This window comes from Triturus cristatus, chromosome 7 (genome assembly GCF_964204655.1).
Source record: "Triturus cristatus chromosome 7, aTriCri1.1, whole genome shotgun sequence".
Classification (NCBI taxonomy): domain Eukaryota; kingdom Metazoa; phylum Chordata; class Amphibia; order Caudata; family Salamandridae; genus Triturus; species Triturus cristatus.
Genome location: NC_140590.1, coordinates 482,865,506 through 482,888,783, shown reverse-complemented (window position 1 = coordinate 482,888,783; position 23,278 = coordinate 482,865,506). Strand labels below are relative to the sequence as shown.

At 43.4% G+C, this 23,278-nt stretch overlaps 1 protein-coding gene across 4 annotated transcripts in view; it reads right to left on the bottom strand.

The window, feature by feature from the left end:
• Nucleotides 1-283: 283 nt before the first annotated feature.
• ARHGAP44 (Rho GTPase activating protein 44) overlaps nucleotides 284-23,278 on the bottom strand; it is a 481,248-nt gene continuing 458,253 nt past the window's right edge. For 2 of the 4 annotated variants that reach the window (XM_085616812.1, XM_085616815.1), the window contains 2 exons: nucleotides 17,131-17,508; nucleotides 284-7,282 (listed from right to left, as the gene is read on the bottom strand). In XM_085616812.1, coding sequence (XP_085472938.1) covers nucleotides 7,134-7,282; nucleotides 17,131-17,508 — 527 coding nt within the window. In that variant the 3' untranslated portion in view covers nucleotides 284-7,133. Of the gene's footprint in view, nucleotides 7,283-12,729; nucleotides 12,782-17,130; nucleotides 17,509-23,278 lie in introns of all 4 variants that reach the window. The other 2 variants (XM_085616813.1, XM_085616814.1) reach the window with 2 other exon arrangements.

The window sequence follows — 23,278 nt, the reverse complement described above, 5'->3', positions numbered from 1 at the left end:
CCAGGTTTGCGACGGAGTAACCCATCCTCTGAACTCCAGCCCTGAGGTGCATCTCCAGAACAATAATGACTATAGAAATTTAATTTTAGAAACAGCCCAACCCTATGTTTCCATGTCAGAAGAATAATCAGTATACAGTAATGATTGAACAGACCATGTTCAGGGCAACTCAGTCAAACATTATTGTGTGCCTGATGATGATATAAGATGTCATGTGCACAGTTTAATTCCCAGCGTTCACAGTGTAAAAAAAAGTCAAGCCAACACAACATTATTTATTTTTCTTTAATATAAAAACAAAAAAAACATTTTGAGGAATTGCGGCTGGAAGTGCTGTTTATTTTAAATAAGCCCCCCCCCAGGGCTGCATAATCTCTGAATATTGATAAACACACCGAGTACGATACAAGGACTTGCAGCATGTCTGTTGAGTCAGGTACAAGAGATACACAGGGAGTGAAAGAACCCATTTTAAAACAAGATAATATTCACAGAGAATTGTACATCTATTTAGGGTTACTTTCTTCTCCTGATGCCCTGCCCCTCTACCCTCCCTCAAACCCCAAACCTCCAATTAGACAATCCGTGATGAGATGCACTTGTCACAGTTTGTGCAAAAGCCATAACACCTTAAACTTGCAAATACTGCTATAATAAGTAAAAAGAGTCTGTATCATTTGTACATTTACATCGGAGCTGGTAAGATTCCAATATTGACACCTCAATTAAATATTTCTTCTATACATTGTACATTTGTACACCAGTTTTGATGGAATGGCTCAATTATAGAACAAATATATATTATATTTATTTATATATATATATCTTTTTCCTTTTAATAATAAAAATCAGTTTTGTTTTTGCGCACACACACACGCGCACATTCAAGCACATCACCATCTCTACCTTTTATTGAATCTGCCCTATATAAAGTGGTTATAATAAATACCCTCCTTTCCCTCTTGAAAATGTACCCATTGTACATCACCCTTGAAGTGAACCCCTTGCCACCGACAGTATGAAGTATGATTTGGGTATACTGTAACCACACAGGCAACCAGCAGCTGTCCTCTAGCTTTTCTAAATCACACTGATTGCTTTCTGTATACAACGGGAATGTCCTGCATTCTTTATATAGTTTTACACCATTTGTCAACAACACTGATGTCCATAATGGTGCATAATATTCAGTGCTCTTTAATCTTAACATTGAAGACTACCAAGGCTGGCTTGCCAGGCACTTCTGAACTCAAACACCTGACTCTAGAACTGTAGACCACAGCTATAGGGAGCTATGTGCATCAAAATGAAAAGATAACAATGTAGTCCATTTAGAAAGAACTGGATACCCACGGATATCACTGTTGAATTTCAGGGTCTATGTCACTGGGAAGTGAGTCTGTGAAAGTATATCTGAATTCTAATAGGGGATTTAGCCAAGAAAAGATGGAGGAAAATGGCCTATATAGTATCTGGACATTGGTTAGTGCAACATGATTTTAGAATGACTCCAGGATGTCGAATCCAGTGGATGAAGACAGAATAGCATCTACCTTTAATAGAGTTGCCTTTCATAATATCCAAAAACGTTAATTATGCCAGTAGGAAATAATGCCCAAAGAAAAGATGTTGTTGTTTTGGTAAATCTGATTTGGATGTTTTATACTAGTGCATAGGCATGATTATGAAATTGCAGGGTTGCTGCTAGGCACCAGTTGCTACCCGGCTTAGCCTGCTAGTAGTTGACCACTTTACATTGCTCATTGTCCCCTGACATACACATTTATGGTTGTATGTGGGCACAACACACAATAAAATTCAGTAAAAGGGACCACTGTACCACAAAGGGGTCATTTAGATTTATTACCAGGTACTGGGTATTTAATGTTACCCGCTGCTCACTACAGTGGATGCGTTAGTCCACTGAGCCACAAAACCCAGTTCAGTCGGACATTGCTGTACTAGACACAGGCACAGTTGAGGCCCCAGTTCGACTTCAATTATCATCAATTACAAAATAAATTAGACAGGAGTGTGGTGCAGAGTGTTGAGTTCTCTTGATGAATAGGAAACTGCATTTTATTCTCTTATTTCCGCAGTACAATTATAATCAGTGCGCTATCCAAAAACTCATGAAGAGGATTTCTAAACCTATGCTCACGCCGGAAAGTTTAAAAGCATTCCAGCAAGTGATCATACATGTTAAATTATGGCCTTTTTGTTCCTTTTTTGAGGGGGGGCTTACTAGTTTGCACTGGAATAGATTATTCATTACAGTTTCGATTTCCTACAACAAACCAATTCTGTTTAATCAGAGGTAAAATGGGAGTTGTGTGAATAAATGGAGAATCTAATAAAATGGGACAAGAAACATATTTTATGCAACAAAAACCCATTCTGAGCAGTGCTTCTGGTTTCTTCTTGATTTACTGAAACCTGAGAAGAAATCTTGTCTACAGGTGTTTCAACAATATCTGCAATTGATTCTTTTGAGCAATGCAGAATCTTATGGGATTAATAGATGTTCTCAGCAGGTTTTATACATGGGCTCCTCTACCTCAATGTAAGAAATAAAATTAAAAGGCCAGTTGTCTACCTTCCTTTCTTTCCCCTCATCACCACAGGGAAAATATGCGTACACTATGGAGTCTGGTTACTCCTTTTTTCCTCCAGTCTTTACTAAAGTCAATAAGTTCAATAAAGAGCTAGATAACAACAGAAGTAAAAACAAAGAGAGATATGCTGGTGTGCCCAAAGGCATAGAGGGTTCCCTTCAACTGTGAAACTCAACATTCCACTTGTAGGCATACCTTGAGACATAAGCACATTATTGCTATTCACTCCCACTGAATAAACATTGGAAACATCTATATCTTGGAACACATCCAAACCCAACATCTCCCGTCCCACCCCTCTCACCTTTACAACATTTGCTTGGAACCTGTTGGGAGGCTGAGCATTGTTTTAAAGTTACCAGTCAGAAATCATTTTTGTTGTCAATACTGTGTTGCAATAAAGGCAAATAGTGCTGTGGTATGGGGTGCCTTTTGCTGACACGGCAACAGAGTTATCTCTGTTTATCCATATTGATTTCTTTCTCAAAGGAGGTAGGCATATCATTTCACATATGCAGTAAAAATGTATTAATATCAATAAAAACATCTTTTAGAGACTACTGCGCAGACAATCTGGCAGCTCAACATTTGTTTTTCAATCAGGATCGATATTTAGATAACATTATAGTTTAACAGGATAGAAGTGTTCTGTTGGCAAATTGTTTTAGCAGAATTTGCAGAAATCTGGACAAGAAACCAAAAGCCTACAAAACCCCTTTCTTGAAAATAGGAATATGAAAACTATAAGACAGAAACATCAAATAAAAAAATAAGAATGATATTGAAAAAAAGATTTTTGTCAGGGGATGCAAAGGGAAATCAATGGGATCTTCATATTCCTAGAAATTGGTTAAATTTGGTGTCACACATGAATTGTTAAGTGTTTACTCAATTAAATGTTTCACATAATTTTTTCATCATCAAAGAAATGTATCTATGAATTTAAAACAAAAAGCCGGCCTAGAGTACACTACTGAGTCTCTGGTAACCAAGCTAAATCAGATGACCTTTTCTAAGATCTTGTTTGTTATCGGAAGGTTAAGGGAATATTTGTATGTGGTTGATATCTTTTAGAAACAATACAAAAAACTTCCATCAACCATTCCTGCCATATATTAAGAGATAATGTCCATATTTTTATGGCAGCTTTTCCTCCATTTGCTGTTTCACTGTGTTTTAATAATTATGTTATTCTAAACTTTAATGACATTGGTGGGCCATAACACAGTAAAGCCATGTTTGAGCACATTAAAGTATGTGCTCAAACATATCGACTTGGTTACTCTCAGAAAAAGTTATTTTTACTGCCTACATTGGAACCCTGCAAAAATCTGTTATTGTGATCTAATGGGTGGTCCACAGGAACTATTTTCTAGTGAGCTCTATAGAGCATATAACATGACAATCTCCGACTGAGATTTAGTGGACCTGAACACAAACTGTTATCATTAAGGTAGCTTCAGGTTATATAGACACTCTTACTATTGGGGTTGATGAAGCCTCTACATGAAATTTCCATATGTGATAAAGTGTGTGGACCTCAGGAAATGTGCCCATGCAGAATCAACCAAATACTCACATAAACTATTTAGATTGAGAGAAGGTAGCTGGGCCAAAAATAAGTATGCTGTTGAAATGTACTGTCCAGACCATCTGAGTCCACTGAAACTCATTGATTAGGTCCTAATTATTATTTTCATTGTTACCTACTCTACATGATTTTTTTTTCCAAATTAAGATGTATTAGACAGACCACTGGACATATTCTCAATGATATACGTTTTAGAAAAGGCTACAATGAAGATGTCAATGTATATCAATTGGATAAATAACAAGATGTCTTTTCACCTAGGTCCACTGGGAAGAGTTCCTAAATTGTTCCCATTGTAATCACTTGGGCCAGTCACATTAATTCTTTCTTATAGAAATGCATTGGGTAACTCAGGAGAAAATTTAGGAATTTTCCAGAAATATAACCTTTGGTTGTATTACAGTAATTGCCCTATGAAGCATTCAGTCTTACCACATGTATTTAGCCTACAGCCATTGACAGAGTAGAATAGAGGAAAAGTGTTCCATAAGCGCCTTTGGACAGACCTTATACAATATATTAACTTATATCCATTAAGTAAACTACAAACATTTGGCAACTGGAATCAAATGAGCACTGTAAGTGTTTCGGCAATTTTGTTTTTACTATCAGAATACTGTGCTGTATTTTATAGGCTTATCTGTATGTCTCCAGTTTTAATTACAATATTTAATTTCTTTGCGAAAATAGGCTGCGGCCATATATATGACCTGGTTTAAACAAAAGCTTCAAGTAGGAGCACTACCTGGAAATGCTTCATAATAAAAGTGTTCACTGGTCAGATCGAACTAACACACAGCTATATAACCTTTTGTGTCCAACAATAGGACAGCAAATATTTCTTAACCAGAATGAAAAGAGACTAAATAGATGCCCAACCAGCATTCGATTATGCTGCTTAGAAGGCTATGCACCGGTAGATTCCCGTCAGCTGTCACTGTCACTAATTTCACTTCAATGTATATCAGCTTTTCATAATGGAGTAATCTGCTGTAACTCAATATTCTAAAATGAGTCATTGAAAGATGAAGATCCTGTATTCAAAATTAAAAACATACGTTCTTTGAAACAGACTTCTTTTTGTAGTTGACAGACTTCTAAAGAAAGCAAAGAATGGTTGATGGGAATCCTTGAACTGATCTTAACTTCTACTGGTTCTTACTCTGGACATTATCATATTTGCAATTATGTTTTTCAGTGTCCGCAGTTGGGTCTTAGGTGCTTATTTTATATTGCACTATTGACATTGCAACAATTTAGAATGACAATATGTTGTAAGTCTATGCTATCAGTATTTAAGTATGTTTTACCCTTGTAAAGATTGTGATTATGCATATATGCACTCTTTGATGTGTTCACATTATATTTTTTACATTTAGTTTTTGGGGGGGAAGTTTTAAGATAGCAAACATTGCAAGTTGATGCAAATTCTACTGACTGTTCACTACTCTTGTTGTGACCAATGTTTGTTTCTACTGACTTTGATATTAAATGCACTCGTACACAGTGGTGGTTACTTTTGAACAAGGCCGCGATGCAGCCGACACGTGCTGGGTAACCGCTGGGCACAGCAATTATACAGTGCGAGTTTGCTTCAATTATTGGTGGATGCGTTTTGGTGTACATATATATGTCTATCCCCTCCCTTTGTAACAGTAATAAATAGCATATTGCACTCAATGGATCTGTGTGTACAATTTATGTAATGTTGCTTTGTTTAATATGCAGGAATTATAAACAAAGGAGGTAAATCAAAACCATAAAGAAGGAGTTTAAATCTATGCAAAAGATTATGGTCCTAATTGTATTCTTCCGTAAAGTGTTTCTAAAATGGAATATGTGAGTCTATAAGAAGTGTTTTTTCAAGTTATTTAAACCCTGCTGTGGCAAAAACACCTTTGCACTATAGAAATAAATGTGCTGCTCTGTGTTAATAGTATAGAATGATATAATGGGCCTCATTTGATTTTATATATATATTTATACATATCTATAGACATATATATATATATCAACAATGGAGATAAACAGCAACGTCTATATATCTGTTTATCCCCATGGGTGATATATATATATATATATATATACATATAATCTTCACCTATCCTTCTCAGAGAGGGGGATAAACAGGTACATGTATCTTGCTGTTTTTCACCATTGTCGACGAGGCTGGACGAAGACTTACAAGGGACAAAGCCTCGAGTAGATCATAATGGCCATCTCCACCAATGGTAATTGCAATCTACACAATAGTAACAAATTAAATGTGCGTTTATGTCTGTACTTAACGTTCATATTTTTTTTAATCAGCAATACCATTGAAAATTTCGTTTAGGCGTTCATGAATTAATGACGGATATGTATGAACTGGTGAGTGAAGAAAGATGAAAAATACAGAGCAATTACATGCTATTGCTAATTGTAAATCTGGGGTGGTTGTTATTTTTTAATTTTTTTATTTCAAGTCCAATATTGCACATATCTCCATTCACGCTATATATATGTGTGTGTGTATATATATATATAATATATATAAATATACACATATATAAAAATAAATATATATATATTTATATATATATATATTTATTTATTTATAAATACATATGAATTACGTGGGAGTTACAACAAAAAATGATAATAATACAGTTAGGCACCAAGTAAAAAAATAAATAAACATGAAAGGCAAAAAATAGATAAGGCAAAATAAAATTGCACCAATATGAATGTGCCAAAGGGATAGGCGATTTTGTGGTTTCCTTAGGTCCATTTTGTTGTTGTTGGCATCCAATGGGCAAAGCGCCTCTCTTGGCAATTTCACAAAACATAAGTCTTGCAGTAATGGTTGTGCCAGAACATTGTCCCATTTTCAATATACAACCCCTCAGACCCCTACCCGCTCCCCCTACACAAAGGAAGTCCTAATGTCATAGGGCTGTGCTCTCAGACTCTTCATCCGACTGGGTCTTCTCTCCTGCTGCTTCCGAGTCCCTCCGCTTCTTCTCCTCCAAAGCATCCCGCTGCAAGGCGGCATCAATCTCTATGAGTATGGAGGGGATGTCAAAGTGAACGAGATCTGCAAACGGGCACGAGAAAAGACAGGGTTAATTCCTGTTCAACATCAACTGCATGGCTGAAAAGGCATTAGTACTCCAGGCAACATAGCACCTGACCTCAAAATATGGAACCATTTGAACATAATAGTGATGGTGTCTGATATGCAAAGCTTGAAAGTATTATCCGATCATTCAAATGGTCTTATATGTCTTTTAAAGGTGCTTCCTCTCATTATTCCAAGAGGAAACATAGCATTTTCTCATATACTGTGGTGTTTTATTTAAAACAAACCTTGCAGTGATTTTTCTTTTGGCACAAACTTTGAAGCAATAATAGCCACGACACTGGAGGCCATATTATTGAATGCAATGTTAGGTTGCCCTTTCCAGAATCCGAATCATTGATCCGAATCATTGACTTGCACATTACATGCTGATGTATGCAACGGGTGAGCCCACTGAGCTATCTAAGACTAACTGCAGTGTCAAGAATAGTCAATCAACACACTTTTGTGGCCGGACCGGCATTCAGAGAGGTTGATTAGGCGTGGTCTAGAACAAGCAATGACGTCTTATGGTAGCAGCTTTTGGTGCAGTCTGGCTCAGCTTTTGGTGCAGTGTGGGTCATAGCCACTTGTTAAAGGTGGGGCCAGGAGTGGGAAGGGGCTGAAAAGGAGATAGTGAAGGTGAAGACATATATAAAAGTTGTTTATTGTGAGACCCATAGATGCGAGAAAAGCTGAAGTAAGATTGTGAAAAATGAGCATTACTAAATCTATGCCGTATGGGGTCCTAGTAGGGTAAGTCTCCTTCCACCACAATGCAATGTCATTTTTTTACTAATAAACAAAATTGGAAATGTATGTGAAAATGACCGAAGGGTCCTTCCTCAATACTGGGTTCACTTAGACTGGTCAGGACGTGAGGATGGCGTAAAGGAAGCCTATTCACCCTTGTTCTGTCAGAGCAGCAATCTACCAAGCACTTCTTGTCTTACCTACACATGTGCAAAGTATCTCTCTGGTTAGGGTTGGAGCCATGATCTAACTAAGGTTCACCAAACCAGCAGTGCTCCACATCTGGGCTCCTTCTGGATAATCAGAGGGGGTTGGGGTGTAAACCCATTCTCAAAATGTTATCATTCTTCAGACTTGGAGGAGTAAGTGAGATCTGTACTTTGAACGGCTGTGTAGTTTCTGCTCAGGGTGCTAACTCTGATTGCACTTCCACTTCTTCCCTCGCTCTTGGAGTGCATATGTAGAGAGGTAGGCACAATCCCTGCCTTTATAAAGCTGCATGGCTCCTGCTCATATCACCAACATTTGTTGGTGCTTCACAGCTGGTGCTTGCTCATTTAGTGAGATTTAAGTCATTCAGCGTAACCATGCTTGCACATGTTACCATTGACACCACTGGGCTATCTGTGATTGCTCCCTTTTTTAGAATACTCATACAGAGTGCCGCTTCCCATTTTATTAGGCAGCAACAATGTACACGCCTGCATGTTTAAACCTCAACCTCACTGTAGGATTTACATATATCCTGCAGATCTTAGTAGGCAGAACACCTAAACATCTAGTTCTCACTCACACCCAACAGGAAAGAGCAGAGAGAACACTTCTCATGCATTCAATACACTTGCAGTTACATCATATAGTTCCTAGGCGGCAGTGCTGGCTTGAACTTCAACTTTAAAATGCCAATATAAAACGCATTTTGGGTGATACCTGTATAATACCAAAGGTGAGCAGGATGGGGCCACGTGCCAAGGAAATATGGAGGCTAATCTGAGGCCAAGTCAACACCCTTGAATGAGTAGGAGTCTAGATTTGTCACAATAGGTTTGTCCAAGGCTGCTGCAAGATTTGAGTTCTTGAATGAAGAGTGCTCCAGCTTACATGTGCACCTTTTCTGGGGTTTTACATCCCCTAGCTGTAAAACTGTGTCTCCAGGATTTTGCCTCTTTCGCTTTTAGATGGGCTGTAGGTGGTTTATACCATGGCTAATTAACGGTGTCTGTGTTTGCTTCTGGATGTACTCCATGGTGCACTTCAATTATCCACTGGTGATGCAGACTTCGCGATGCTGGCCAATCCCAAAATAGTAGGTATGCATGCTTGCATCTATCCTCTCACTCTTCAAAACACCTCAAGCTTGCATGCAGTGACATTCTACACACCATGTTTGATGCATGTCTTAGAACTTCAAACACCTTGGCCGACACTTCCCATTTTTACCAAACTACAACAAAACACTGTCAACCTCGACCTCCGAAAGGGCACCAAGAACCTGATGCAAATCATGGTTTTTCCTGGCCTTGTCGTAGAAATGTAACTCTAGTACTTTATACAATATAAAAATACACCTCCAGTCCCTTATAGAGGATGTACTTATGCTGTACAATTTCACTTCTGAAGAATAGAACCCTTACAAATACTTAATTAATGTACTTTCATTATTTAAATTAGAACTGTAATCCCTACAAACTGCACTAAAAGTGATTCTGATAGAGTCCAACATACATGTGCCTATTCTCCCACATTTCTGTATCTATATAGAACAATATATTTCTTAATGGTACATCCATAATACATTTCACCTGTGGGGTGTGAAGCCATCCTTCCATAAAAGTGACTAAATACTACACAGGATAGAACTATGCCTTACTGTGATGTTTCAGTTATTCTTTTCATTTCTGTTCTGGGCTAAAGGCAGTAGATGTAGGAATTCCATTTCCTTAAGGTTCCATGTTCTTTGCAACCCAATTGCCTAATCTATGTTGTTGATTGATTGCTGTGCTTTTGAAACTCAGGGGCATATATTTACAAGGAGCTAGCACCATTTAAAATTCTTTTTTTTTACACATTAGAGGCCAGATCAGTGCTCCACACTGCTCCATATTTACAAACTGACGCATTGGGCCCAGTTAGTTTGTAGAGGTCTGCATCACTTTATTCCAGCACCAGGTATAATGTATGCAGGGTAGGCATACCCACGTTAAAAGCCACGTAGAACTGACACAGTGGAATGTACAACTTTTCACTGTGTCACTCTATGACTTGACTGTGTCAAAATACTTACGCCTTCTCATACCAGGTGCAAGGATTGACGCAGGGCTTTTAACATGGGACTCTTCTCTGTGTTCTGACGCATTGCTGAAGATGTGTCAGCCTTACGACCAACTCCAGCAATGTGTCACTTCAGCGCCAAAAGATGCGTCAGAATTTCTGACAAATCCCCGAATCCATGCACTATAGAGACTGTATTGTAAATACAGCGCATCCATGGTGCTGCTAGGGCATTTGACGCAGGTGCAAGAAATCTGATGCATTGATGCATCATTTGTTGTAAATACGCCCCTAAGAAACGATGGTCTGAATTTTTTGTTTTATTATTCTTTCAAATATTTGTGCTTCTTATTTAACATGACCTACTGGTCGATTTGAGATCCTGGAGTTTTGGTCATCTTAAGGATGGCGGATGGACTTCCATCCTTCCGCCATCCCTTCACAATGGGGGCTGCCCGCCCACATGCCGAATTATGATGCAACCGCCACCACGGTCTATTCGTTGCATTGCAGCGGGTGCTGCGGTCTGCAGCAACCACCGCAGTACAATGAAATGACAAATTATATATCCCTGCACTACACTGCAGGTACCATGCGGTGCCTGCCACATGGTGCAGGGATATGTAGGGGGGGGCCTGCCTGGTCACGGCGGGTTAACCACCGCTGACAGACAGGTGAAAAAGAATATCATTATGCCTATGGCGGTGCCTGGCAGGCACCACCGCCATTCTGTATAATGCCGGAGGTCCGATGGGCAGTCAGAATCATTCCGACTGACGGACTCGTGGCGGTCGGTCTTTCAGACCACTACGCATCCGCCTGTCATCCAAATGTGGTGGGCGGAAAACATGATTGCTATGGCGGTGGGACAGCCACCGTAATCAGGCCAAAAGTCTTTTCTGGCAATAAAACTTGTGTCTAAATAATCTAAATGCCACCTGTGTCTTTTTTTTCCAAAGGATTCATTTTTTCCACCAATGAGTAATCTATTCTAATATATACATTTAAGATAATGACCTGGGGTGCATGTATGCATGAATATGTTGGTATGTATATGGTGTAAACCCAGCTAACTAATAATGTTGATTTTTATGTGCGCGGTGAGGGTAGGAAATATGAGACTGAGCACATCAAGAGGGTGGGGGGAGCGACTAAAAATATAATAGGAATATTAAAACTGGTGAATTTAAGGATCAGGCCATAAGTATCCTGCTTTGAAATTGGCCATTTCTATAGAATTGGATTTTGGATTTCTCTAAAAAAGATTCATAACTAGAAGGATGGCAAACAAGACAGATGTGCAATAACAAAAATAACAAGAATGCAGGGAAATGCAACTGGAATGACCTCTCCTGACTTAAGCATGGCAACCTTGGGGCCTTGTAAGACGCTGCTGGTACAGGCCAACCTTATCTCCACTTTACAAAGGGTCTAGATACCTGTTCAGTGCATGAAAACGTGTCCTCAATCTGAAGGGATTGCACCTGGTACTCAAGCGACAATCTCGAAACCGTCAACTAGTACAGAATGGTGACTATCTACGAGCAGCTCATTAGTGTGTAATTTGGAGTTTTGTGTTAAACTTAGTAGTACGAAGTAGTTTCAAAGCAACATGCATGAACAATATAAAACCCCCAACTAAAATATAATTAAATAACTTAATGTAAGCTAAACCTCACATTTCGCTACAACACTATTAAGACCATTACTATTCTGTTACATAACATTTGATATTCAATGATAACATTTTTATTTTCAAGACAGTCTAAGGAATGAAAGGGTTATATGATTAACTTGTATTTTTAGAATCTTTTGAGCCATTCTGCTCTCAAAACCACTCAAAAAAGTTTGTTCATCTACGACCAAGATCCTGGAGAAGGCAGGAACCTTCCCAACATGCATTCTCGGCAAATCCCTGCAAATGAAACAATAAGCATTTCTGTGCCTATAGAACGACACCGTTCTTTGATAATCCTGTAATGTGTTGGTTCAAGTTGTTAAAATAAGCAATGATATGACACCCCAGCGTAGCCACGCGTGTAATGGAACGGGTGAAGGCTGATATCAACAGGGCGTTATAAAGCCAGAGGAAAGCAGGGAGGGAATTGATCCTTGTATGATTAGATTTGCCTTTTGAACAATGCCAAAAATACATAAAGATCAGGCAGCATGGCACAGGACAAGTTTACCGATGAAGGAATTGTGAACTTGCATTGGGCGTGATAACAGTCTCAAGCCATGCACCTTTCTTTACAGCCCCATGCACAAGGCCGGAGAAGGTATGAGTTAGTGGTGATGACTGACATTCAGGCAGTAGCTGGAGGCCAGCCCAAAGGGATTGGGATAGGTGGATTTAAGCTTGAAGGGCCAGAGAGGGGAGGTCGTAGCTCCTTGCTTACCCGGAAAATCCCCCTCACACTTATCCAATATTGTGTCACTCGCGTCAAACAGCTGCAAGCCCACAATGAGGGGGTATATGGGAGAAAAAAAAGGAAAGAGAAAGAAAAACACAACAGAAAAATGTTCAGAGGGTTTTTATGTTGTTGGAGGTTGCATTTCTTACTGGTAAAGGCAAAAGAGAACACTGAACACTAGTACATTACATAGCAGATTTGCTACACAGAACATAGAGCACAGGGTATAAAGACAATTAGAAATGGGAGAGGGAACCTCTAGGAGACAAATACCAGTCAACCAACCCATTTTCAGACAGTGCTTAGATCCATCCCCAATGTTGTGCTGCAACAACTGTTTCAACTCTACACCAACAGCATTAAAATGGTATTATAAGTGGTTCTTTCGACATTACAATCTTCCCATGGAGCTAAATAAATCCCCTCTCTCCCTTAGCAGAGATGTCAGGTGGTAAACAGCAGCATTCTTGGGAGCACAGCCAATTAGCCCTTACTGCCTTCTACAGGGTCTGTTCTTGTCTGAACCTTTCCTACTACAACTGCAAAGGCTGGTGCATGCAGCACACTTGACCTGATGGATTATGGCTGATGGACGATACTGGCACAGATGCTTTTGCATGGGAATGGATGCAATTCATCAACAATTATATATCCCCATGCGAAGCCTCTAAAATCCCCAAGGAGCCTACCCCAGGGCCGAACCACACAGCCCCCTCCCTGAGCCATTAATCCGGGGACCCCATCCCTGGGGCTGGCTCACTAGCTATGGGGGAGCCCACCCCCGGGACATAATGGTTTCCACGCTTTGCTCTCACTTGGTGGGAGCATTTTTGAATCTCCTGCCAAGCAGGATCAAACACTAAGTCTGCACCCAGTGGATGGGACCTTCAAAAAATGCTTCCACCTTCAGGAAAAGTGACTTTTGATCTGTTTCCCTGTCTTCAGTGATGCAGGAAGGGAAACAGATCAAAATATTGCTTCCGCCTGGAGGGAGCAGCATTAGTAGCTGCTTCCATGGGCGGGAGAAATGCTGGCTTCTGCTGCATGTGGGGAGCCGGCTGAGGCCTTGGTGGCCTTGGGGCTTCCCCTGGAGCCCCCAACAAGTGTATAGTGGGGGCACTAGGGCACCTACCTAATAGAAAGGCAAGCCCTGGCTCCCCTGGGCCGATAATGACTTGGAAGCCCCCTCCCCTATTAACATAGGCCCTTGGGGATGGAGTCCCCATTGCCTTAAGAGGCTGGGGCACAGGGGTCATGCAGCCCCCTCCCGTTTTTGATATATATGTAAGAGTGGTATCCTTAGGGCCTAAGAGGGACCCGGGAGAGGAGGCTGCATGGCCCTCACTTCCCTTCAGTTTTAGAAATGGCCCTAGGTGTTGGGGTCACTAAGGGCCTGACAAAATCAGAGAGGGGGGCCCCACAGCCACCCTTGCCTTTATTTAAATGAGTAAAGGGAATGGGGGTCCCCAGGGCCAAGGCTCATGAAGGGTGCGGTGCGGCCCCTGCCCCTTTAATTTTAGTAATGGCCCTTGGGGTGTGGTTCGCCAGGGCTTCCCTTTTATAACTAAAAACAGCCATGGGGGGTGGGTTCCCCAGACCAAATGAGGATTGGGGAGGGGAGCCTTTCAGTCCCCCTTCCTAGTCATAAAAAGAGCCAAAGGGGATGGGCTCCGAGGGCCTAATAAGCCTTGGGAAGGCGGCCCCCTACCCTTTAGATAATAAAAAAAAACAGACCTAGGGGATGGGGTCTCGGGCCCTTATAAGGCTTGTGGAGGGCACACGGTCCCCCTCCCCTTTAGTTAAAAAAAATGGCCCTCAGTGATGGGGTCTCCAGGGCCTAATAAGGCTTGGGCCGAGGGCCATATGTCCCCCTCCCCTTTCATAAAATAAGGCTCTGGTGGAAGGGGTCCCCAGGACCAAATAAGGCTCGGGGAGGGGGCCATGCCTCCCCTTTATATAAAAAATGCCATGGGGTTACCAGGGCCTACTAGGCTTGATTAGGCATGGGGAAGGGGTCCACGTGGGGGGATTGCCTTTATGTATAGTAACAACATATTACTTTACATTAAAAAAAGCCCTGGAAATTTACTGGAAAAAACAAAGGTTAAAGTAACGTTATAGTTAGGTGTGATAAAAAGATCCATTTTTTTTGTGAGTGTAAGTGGGTGTAAGCGTTCACAAAGACCATCCACTCCTATTGCATCATAGGTCTGTTGATGTATTGATTGCATTATAAAAGTATGCATTGAAGAGTAACCCTGTGTACAGGTGACAGTTGACAACTTGTGTCCAGCACAAGTTTTTAGAATCTGCAGAAAATATTTGCCATAGGTCAAAGACAATACATACAACATACAAAGGGGCAGATTTACAAGCCCCGTATGCCACATTTGCGCCGCCACTGCTTCACTTTTGTGACCCAGTGGCGTCGCAAAGCCAGCCCCATGCTGTGGGGTATTTACAATGTGACGCATCTAGGGAGATACGTCACATTGTAAAGCCCTGCGCCACATGTGGGCGTTCCGGCGCAGGGGGGGGGGGAGTTCCGGCGCAGGAACGCCTCCTAAAAGTGGCTGAGTGAAATCTACCAGATTTCACTCAGTCACTTTTACGACCATGCTGCGTCAAAACCCTGCACCTGCTTGAAGCATGCGTAAGGATTGACGCAGCATGTTAGGCATAGTGGCACCCCGAGCCCTGCTGGAGCTGCGACACGACTCCAGCAATGCGTCACCTTTACGGCGGCAGATGTGTCACGCATCTGTCTATTCTTGCCCCATGGTGCGCCGCATTGTAAATGCGGCGCATCCATGGTGGCGCAAGAGGTGCCTGCCGTGACGCAAAATAACTGGCGCATCCCTGCTGATATGCAGGGATGCGCCAGTTATTGTAAATCTGCCCCAAAGTATTTAAGCAGCCTTGAGTTATTAGAAAGAATCGTCTCACCATGACAATGTCTACGTAACATAGAAGACTGTGTGCACCTGGTATTAAACTACATACATGAGCTTGTTTTGCTTTAGAAGATGGGCTATCTGTTAAGTTTTCGCCACAGTATGAAGGCTACAGGTCGTATAATATTTAGCACCTTCAGACATTGCTTATTTTAAGCCAATAGAGTCTTTTTTTAGAAATGATGCATAGAGTGTAAACTGTAATTAGAAGAAACTTTTTAATACTCTGTAGTGTATTTCTCATGAGAGTTTCGCTGTCTGCAAAAATTGTGATACAGGGTAAACTCTCTCTTTAGAGTGACTACTGTTTACAGTACCCACTTTTCTAATAATATCAACTTAATCTCTCTGTGTAGGTTCGTTCAGTGCCTACAGTGGTTTGATACAGATAAAAGCAGTCCGTTGCACAGCATTCGTTTTGGAACAGATGTTCAGTATTTTTAGGAACTTGGCTTTCTCTGAACAGTTGTATACAGATAGAACACCGTATGCAATGAGGGTTTCACATATATCTGTGGTTAACTGTTATTGTGAACTATGCTACCCGTGAAGTGTATTAGCATTAGGTCAATGTGGCACATAACCCATGCTTTCTACACCTAAGGTAGTTGTTTCTGTGATTACATTAATGATGCTAGTTGTTTCTGTGAGGATATTAATGATGCAAGTTGTTTCTGTGATGACATTAATGATGCCTCATATTCTTCGGAGCTATTCTGTACTTAATTTCAGAGCTCTATTGCAATACCCGTTTATAGAGCAATGAGTACAAAAGAAGCTTGGATGGTGTCATCAGTGATGTCATCAATGATACCATTTGAGATGTCATCAGTGATGTCATAAATTATGTCATACAACATGTTGGAAGTGATATAATATGTGAAGTGCATGGCGGGGGCGCAAGTTATAGTTATAGTTAGCTCGGCAAACTATAATACGTGAATTTCTGTGTTTTTTTAATTTAGTTCAAAACGTTAATGTTGTCACTGACAAATTCACATAACTATAACGTTACAAGGCCCTTTGTTTTTTCAGTGAATTTCTAAGGTTTTTTTAAAAACAAAAACAGATCTTTTTATTACACCTAACTCTAACATTAGTTTAACCTATGTGTGATACACAATGTGCAATGCATGCCACGTGCTGTTTCTTTTTCATCATTGGTACCTAAAGAGTATAAACATAGCTCTTTTAATATGCAATACTGTAAGTTGGCCCCTATAAAACATTTCTTGGTAGGTTAGACTTGTGTAAGCTAGTTTTACTGAGCTCTCCCTGTCATATAATGCTTTTTATGTCTCCTACTGTGACATCTTATTTACATCATTCTATCATCAATTCCCAGTCCACCCACATCCAGTCCCCCAAGTCTTTGTTCCGAGCACTCCCCTGCCCCATGCAATATATTTTAACCCCTGGGGCACTTGATTACCTGTGGACATGCTTTCCCCCGGGGACAGGCCATCTAATATAGGGTGCTCCGCGGACTGAGGGCTAGCTCCGGACATGCTTGCTGAGGGGGGTTGCGGGGGTGGTAGCGTGGGCCTCTGCCTTGGCTTAGGAGTGGGCCTGGATTTGGTTAAAGTGCTGGTCAAGGAAGGCGGTGAGGATAGGGAGGGTGTGGTGGCCCCCGAGCCTTGGCAGACAGGCAGAGAGTAGCCTTGCTGGTAGTTGAGTCCATACGGCGAAGGGGTGCTGGGAGGGGTGGGGGAGAGGCTGACCGGGGATGGCTGGCCTGTAGATTGGTCTGACATACCACCAGACTGACCATAGGGAATCTTGGGTGGAATTGGTGCCAGCTTCTTGGAGACTGTAAGGAGAGAAGAAAGAAAAGGGAGAAGAAGAGCAAACAGAGCTGTAACACAAAGACCATCAGACGTACACAATATGCAGGTAGCAGCTGCCATCATGCCACATCAACTCACATTTTATGAAATGAAAGCACAGGAAACTTGGATGCACACTTCACAAATGACTTTCATCTGTATTGGGAGGCAATTGGTATTATAATTTTGAGCATCATGTGCAACCAGTAATGTGGTTCCATAAAAGGAGGGGAAATTGCTTCACTTGCAGCATCATTATTTATAAGCAAACACATAGCCTTTATCAAAATATAAACACTTATCTTAAACAATAATACAGACCCAATCAAATCTGGTCTCTGATGAAATAGAATAACTCATGACTGGTATAGCTGTTTTTCAAATCACATTCCTAACAAGTATCAGAAAAATGCCTACTTTTGCCTTGAGGGTGCCTTTCTGAACTGTGATCTGGGGAGAAGATATCAAGGTTGTCTAGAAACTGTGGGCTTATTGATGTATGTAGAAAAGACGCCACAGGGGCTGCAATGTAATTCATATTTAGGAAGAGAAGTAATGACTTAAAAAAAGGCTCTTTGGGCAGTTGCAAAAGGTTTCGAGAAAGCAAGCCGTAACGTGCATAGACAATATGACATAAGCAAGTGTCTAAGGTATCTCTACCATAATGCAGGCTTCTAGGTCCTGATTGGCCTTTTATTGACTAACAAGCATGATATTCCATGCCCACTACTGCCACAAGCTCATCTTTGTCAATGTTACACAGTGTTATCACTTCATTACATAGATTTGTTTAAGTACTTGGACAATGAAGTCATAATCCAAGGTATATCCGAAACACAATACAAAGACTCACATTTATTAAATCTCTATGAGGTCTCTTAATCCTAAAGCAGTGCTCTACATAATGGTGTGACAAAACCTTCATTGTTACTATTAATGTAGATTCACATATGTTGTAATTTCTTCACTCTAAAGATAATGTTTAGAGTTCAATAGATATTCTATGAAAAGCATGGCTGTCCACACGTTTTCAATAGAATAGTTGTTTGGCTGATTGATAGTGTAATTTATTATAAATATTAAGAAATCTTCTTTTTGACATTGACTGGCCTTTCCCAACCTCACTATCACTGGTGAGTCTAAATTCATTAATGTGACATTCCAATTTGGAATTGCTGCATAGTGGTTAAAGAACCCTCCCCCCCCCTTACTCCCCCTCCGCGAGCCCATCGAGACCACTGACTCATTGCCAGTGAAATTGCTCCCCCTCCCTCACAGCACCACCATTAAGTGAGGCCTGCCCCTGCACTTGCACTCTCGTATTTGATGGTGTTCGAGGCCTTCCTCCACCCGCAGTATCACCTGCGCCTCATCCCTGGTGGTCCAGTGGACCCCTGTTCTCCTTTGCCTCGCTCCGCTCTCCTTTCCGTTTTTTTTCACTCGTGTTTGGTTTTCCCTCTGTCTTTTTCTGTTCTGCACTTTTTCTGCCTTCTCTCATTGTTGCACTTATTTCCTTATTTCCCTTAGCCTCCCTGGTGGTCCAGTGGACCTCTGTTCTCCTTTGTTTCGCTCCGCTGTCCGGTCCATTTTTTACTTGTTTTTCACCCTTTTCCAAATCGTTTCTGTACTTTTCTGCTTTATGTGCTTTCCCTGCTCTCTGCCTTATTTCACTCTTTTTCTACTTTTTACCCTCTTATTCCTCCTTTCCCGACCATTTTTCCCCACCGCCGCTGCCCCTGCGGCCCCTCCCCCAGCACAACCAGCTCGACCAATCCAGCTCCCCTCCCCGCTCCCGCCTCCCAGCTGTCCAGCCCTCCTCGACCCCTACTTAAATACGGCCGCTGCGCGGCCGTGCAGCGGGTGCGCCACTGGCACGCAAGCCTGTCTGCGCACGTCCGCGACCCGACTGCGACCAGCGCCAGGAACCCTGGATCTCTGCACCGCCAACGCTACGACCCGGCGGCATTCCACGCCCTCAACCCAGGCAGCAACAACAACTGCAAGCTAGTGTCACCGGCCGACACCCATGGACCCTTCAGCTGTCACCGCTGCCGGCACACCTGCAGCACCGCCAAGACCACGGACCCAGCGCAGCCCACCCGCAAGAACACACCCGAACTGAAGACCCTGCAATGCATCCTCCTCAACATCCGATCCCTCCACAAACATGCCACCGAAATCTGGGACCTCCTCGACAGCACCACCCCAGACGTAGCGTTCCTCACCGAAACATAGACCAACACCTCCTCGGGACCGGACATCGCCATCACCATCCCCCAAGGATACAAGATCTCCAGGATGGACCGCCCCAACCGCCTGGGAGGAGGAATCGCCATCGTCCACAAATCCACTCTGCGCCTGAGCACACTCACCGACAAGCCCACAGACCTCATGGAACACCTTCACTTCAAGATACTGGCCAGCCCCACCACTACCCTCCGAGGAACCTTCATCTACCGACCCCCTGGACCCCGCGGACCTTTTGCCGAATCCATCACGGACATCATCTCCCTGCAGGCCATCGCATCCACCAAAAACACCCTCCTGGGAGAACACAACTTCCACCTCGACACCCAACGGGACCCCAGCACCACATCCCTCCTGGACAACCTCCACAACATTGGTCCCAGATCGTGACCGAACCCACGCACTCAGCAGGACACACCCTCGACCCCCTCTTCACAACAGGAAACTCCATCACCTTCAGCCACATCACCAAACTCCCATGGACTGACCATCTATGCGTCCACTTCACCTTCAGAACACCCACCAACCACAGACACCAGCACCTGCTCCCACAAAGAAATTGGACCAGAATCACCGATGACCAGCTAACCTCATCACTCAGCAACTCCACCCCAACCGTCACGGAAAACGACTACCCCAATGCCGCAGCCCGAACCCTGCACAGATGGATCACCGACAGCGCCAACACCTTAGCCCCCTCAAGAAAAACAACAACACCCACGCCAAGAAAGCTAGATGGCTTACCACCAAACTTCAAGAGTCCAGACGCACTTCCCACCACCACGAAAAGGACTGGAGGAACACCAAATCCACAAAAGCCCACAACAACCTTAGAGCTGCCACCAAAGTCCACCACCAACTCATCAGAAAAACAAGGCAAAAAAGCGATCAAAGACAGAATCTCCACCCACGCACACAACAGCAAAGAACTCTTCAACATCATCAAGGAGTTCGCCCAACCTACCAGCGAGTCCACCGACATCCCACCCTCACAAGACCTCTGCGACAAACTTAGCACCCTTTTCCACCACAAAATCAAGAGCATCTATGACAACTTCGATGAAGACAACCAACACACTGAACCCTCACCAACCACACCCGACACCATGAAGCCAACGATCGACAACTGGACAGCCCTCAGCACCGAAGACACACTGAAGACAATGAACTCAATCCACTCTGGGGCCCCCACAGACCCCTGCCCCCACCAGATTTTCAACAGAGACGCCGACACCATCGCACCCATGCTTCGCCACACCATCAACCGCTCCCTGGCAACCGCATCATTCCCCGACGACTGGATAACACGCCGAGATCAACCCCCTCCTCAAGAAACCCTCGGTGGACCCCACCGGCCTCAAACTACAGACCCATCTCCCTTCTCCGAATGTAATCGAGAAAGCCATCAACATCCAACATTCATCGAAGAGCACAACATCCTCGACTCCTCCCAATCCGGCTTCAGAAAAAACCCCTGCACGCACACCGTCCTCCTCGCCGCAACAGACGACATCCGCACCCTACTGGACAAAGGAGAAACAGCAGCCCTCATCCTCCTCGACCTCTCAGCGGCATTCGACACAGTCTCTCACTGCACCCTAAAACGCAGACTCCACGACGCAGGGATTCAAGACAAGGCCCTCTACTGATTTCGCTCCTTCCTCTCCGGAAAAAAACGCAGCGGGTCAGACTCCCCCCTTTCATCTCGGACCCTACACCAACCACCGGCGGAGTCCCCCAGGGGTCATCCCTCAGCCCTACGCTCTTCAACGTCTACATGGCTCCGCTCGCCCCCATCGTCAGAACCTACGGACTCAACATTGTGTCATACGCAGACGACACTCAACTCATCCTCTCCCTATCCAACGAACCGAAAACCGCCAGAAACAATTTTAAGGAATGCATGGAAGCCGACGCAAAATGGATGAAAAACAGCTGCCTTCAACTAAACACCAACAAAACAGAAGTACTCATCATGAGCCCACACCCCGACGCCTGGAACGACGCCTGGAATGACACCTGTTAGCCCCCCGCCCTTGGAAGTCCGCCCACACCCACAGACCTTGCACGGAACCTGGGAATCATCCTGGACTCCAAACTCAAAATGAACCGCCAGATCAACGCCGTCTTGTACTCCTGCTTCCACACCCTCCGCCTCCTATGCAAGACCTTCAAATGGAACCCCCTCGAATACGCCCTGGTCACCAGCAGACTCGACTATGGCAACGCACTCTACGCAGGAATAAACAAAAACCTCACAAGTGAGCTACAGAACATCCAGAACGCCGCCGCAAGATTGGTCCTCAACCTGCCAAGACACTGCCACATCTCCCAGCACCTGCGCACACTCCACTAGCTCCCCATCGAAGCTAGAGTCACCTTCAAGATGCTCACCCACGCTCACAAGGCCCTCCACGACACCGGGCCAGCATACCTGAACAGCTGACTCAAATTCCACGCACCGCAAAGGACCCTACAATCAGCCCAGTTCTCCTACGCCGTGGTCCCCCGCACCAGAAAGACCAGATCAAGCGGCCGCTCCTTCTCCTTCCTCGCGGCCAGAGCCTGGAACGCCCTCCCTCTCCACCTAAGACAGACGACATCTCTCCCCATCTTCACAAGAAACCTCAAAACCTGGCTCTTCGACAGACCCCCTCCTTGATGGACTGGGACCTGCGAGCCCTCCCTCCCCCTCCCCCAGTGCCTTGAGACCCTCACGGGTGAGTACTAGCGCATAACAAACGCGTGATTGATTGATTGATTGATTGATTGATCAATGAAGTCAACCTTACATCCTAAAAATATAAAAAAACTATTAGTCATTTGTTAAGCTTTAACGTGGCAGAGCAACTGCATGGTTTTGTGGATTCTCACAATTGTCTTGACTCATATCAGTCATGCAGTTGGTCTTATTGTGTGGCTAAAAACATAGGGCCTAATTTATGAGGACTTGCAACTCTTTTATGCACCCGGTGCGTCACTTTTTGTGACGCACTGGTGGCATAAACAGTGCACAACAGTGCGCCCTATTTACAAAGTGATGCATCTAAGAAGATGCGCCACTTTGTAAAGCCCTGCGTCACATTATACCTGCATCAAGTATAATGTATGCAGGGTGGGCGTTCCCCCGCGAAAAGCCTCGTAGAAGTGGCGCAGTTAAATCTTACAGATTTCACTGCGCCACTTCTAGGATGTTACTGTATCGAAATCTTACGCCTGCCTCACTGCAGAAGTAAGACTAACGCTTGCCCTTTTACACGGGGCTTGCCCCATGAGAAAGGACACATTGCCGGAGGTGCGTCAATTTTTGACACACTCCAGCAAAGCATCAGTGTGCCGACAGTAATACGGACGTATCTGTCATTCTCATACAGTAAATATGACGCATGCATCGGGTCACAAGGAGGGCGCATTGAGAAGTGTCGCATCTCTGCTTTGTCGCAGCCATGCAACACTTCTCATAAATGAGGCCCATACTGTTCTCTTTGTGGAAAGACAATCATCTTG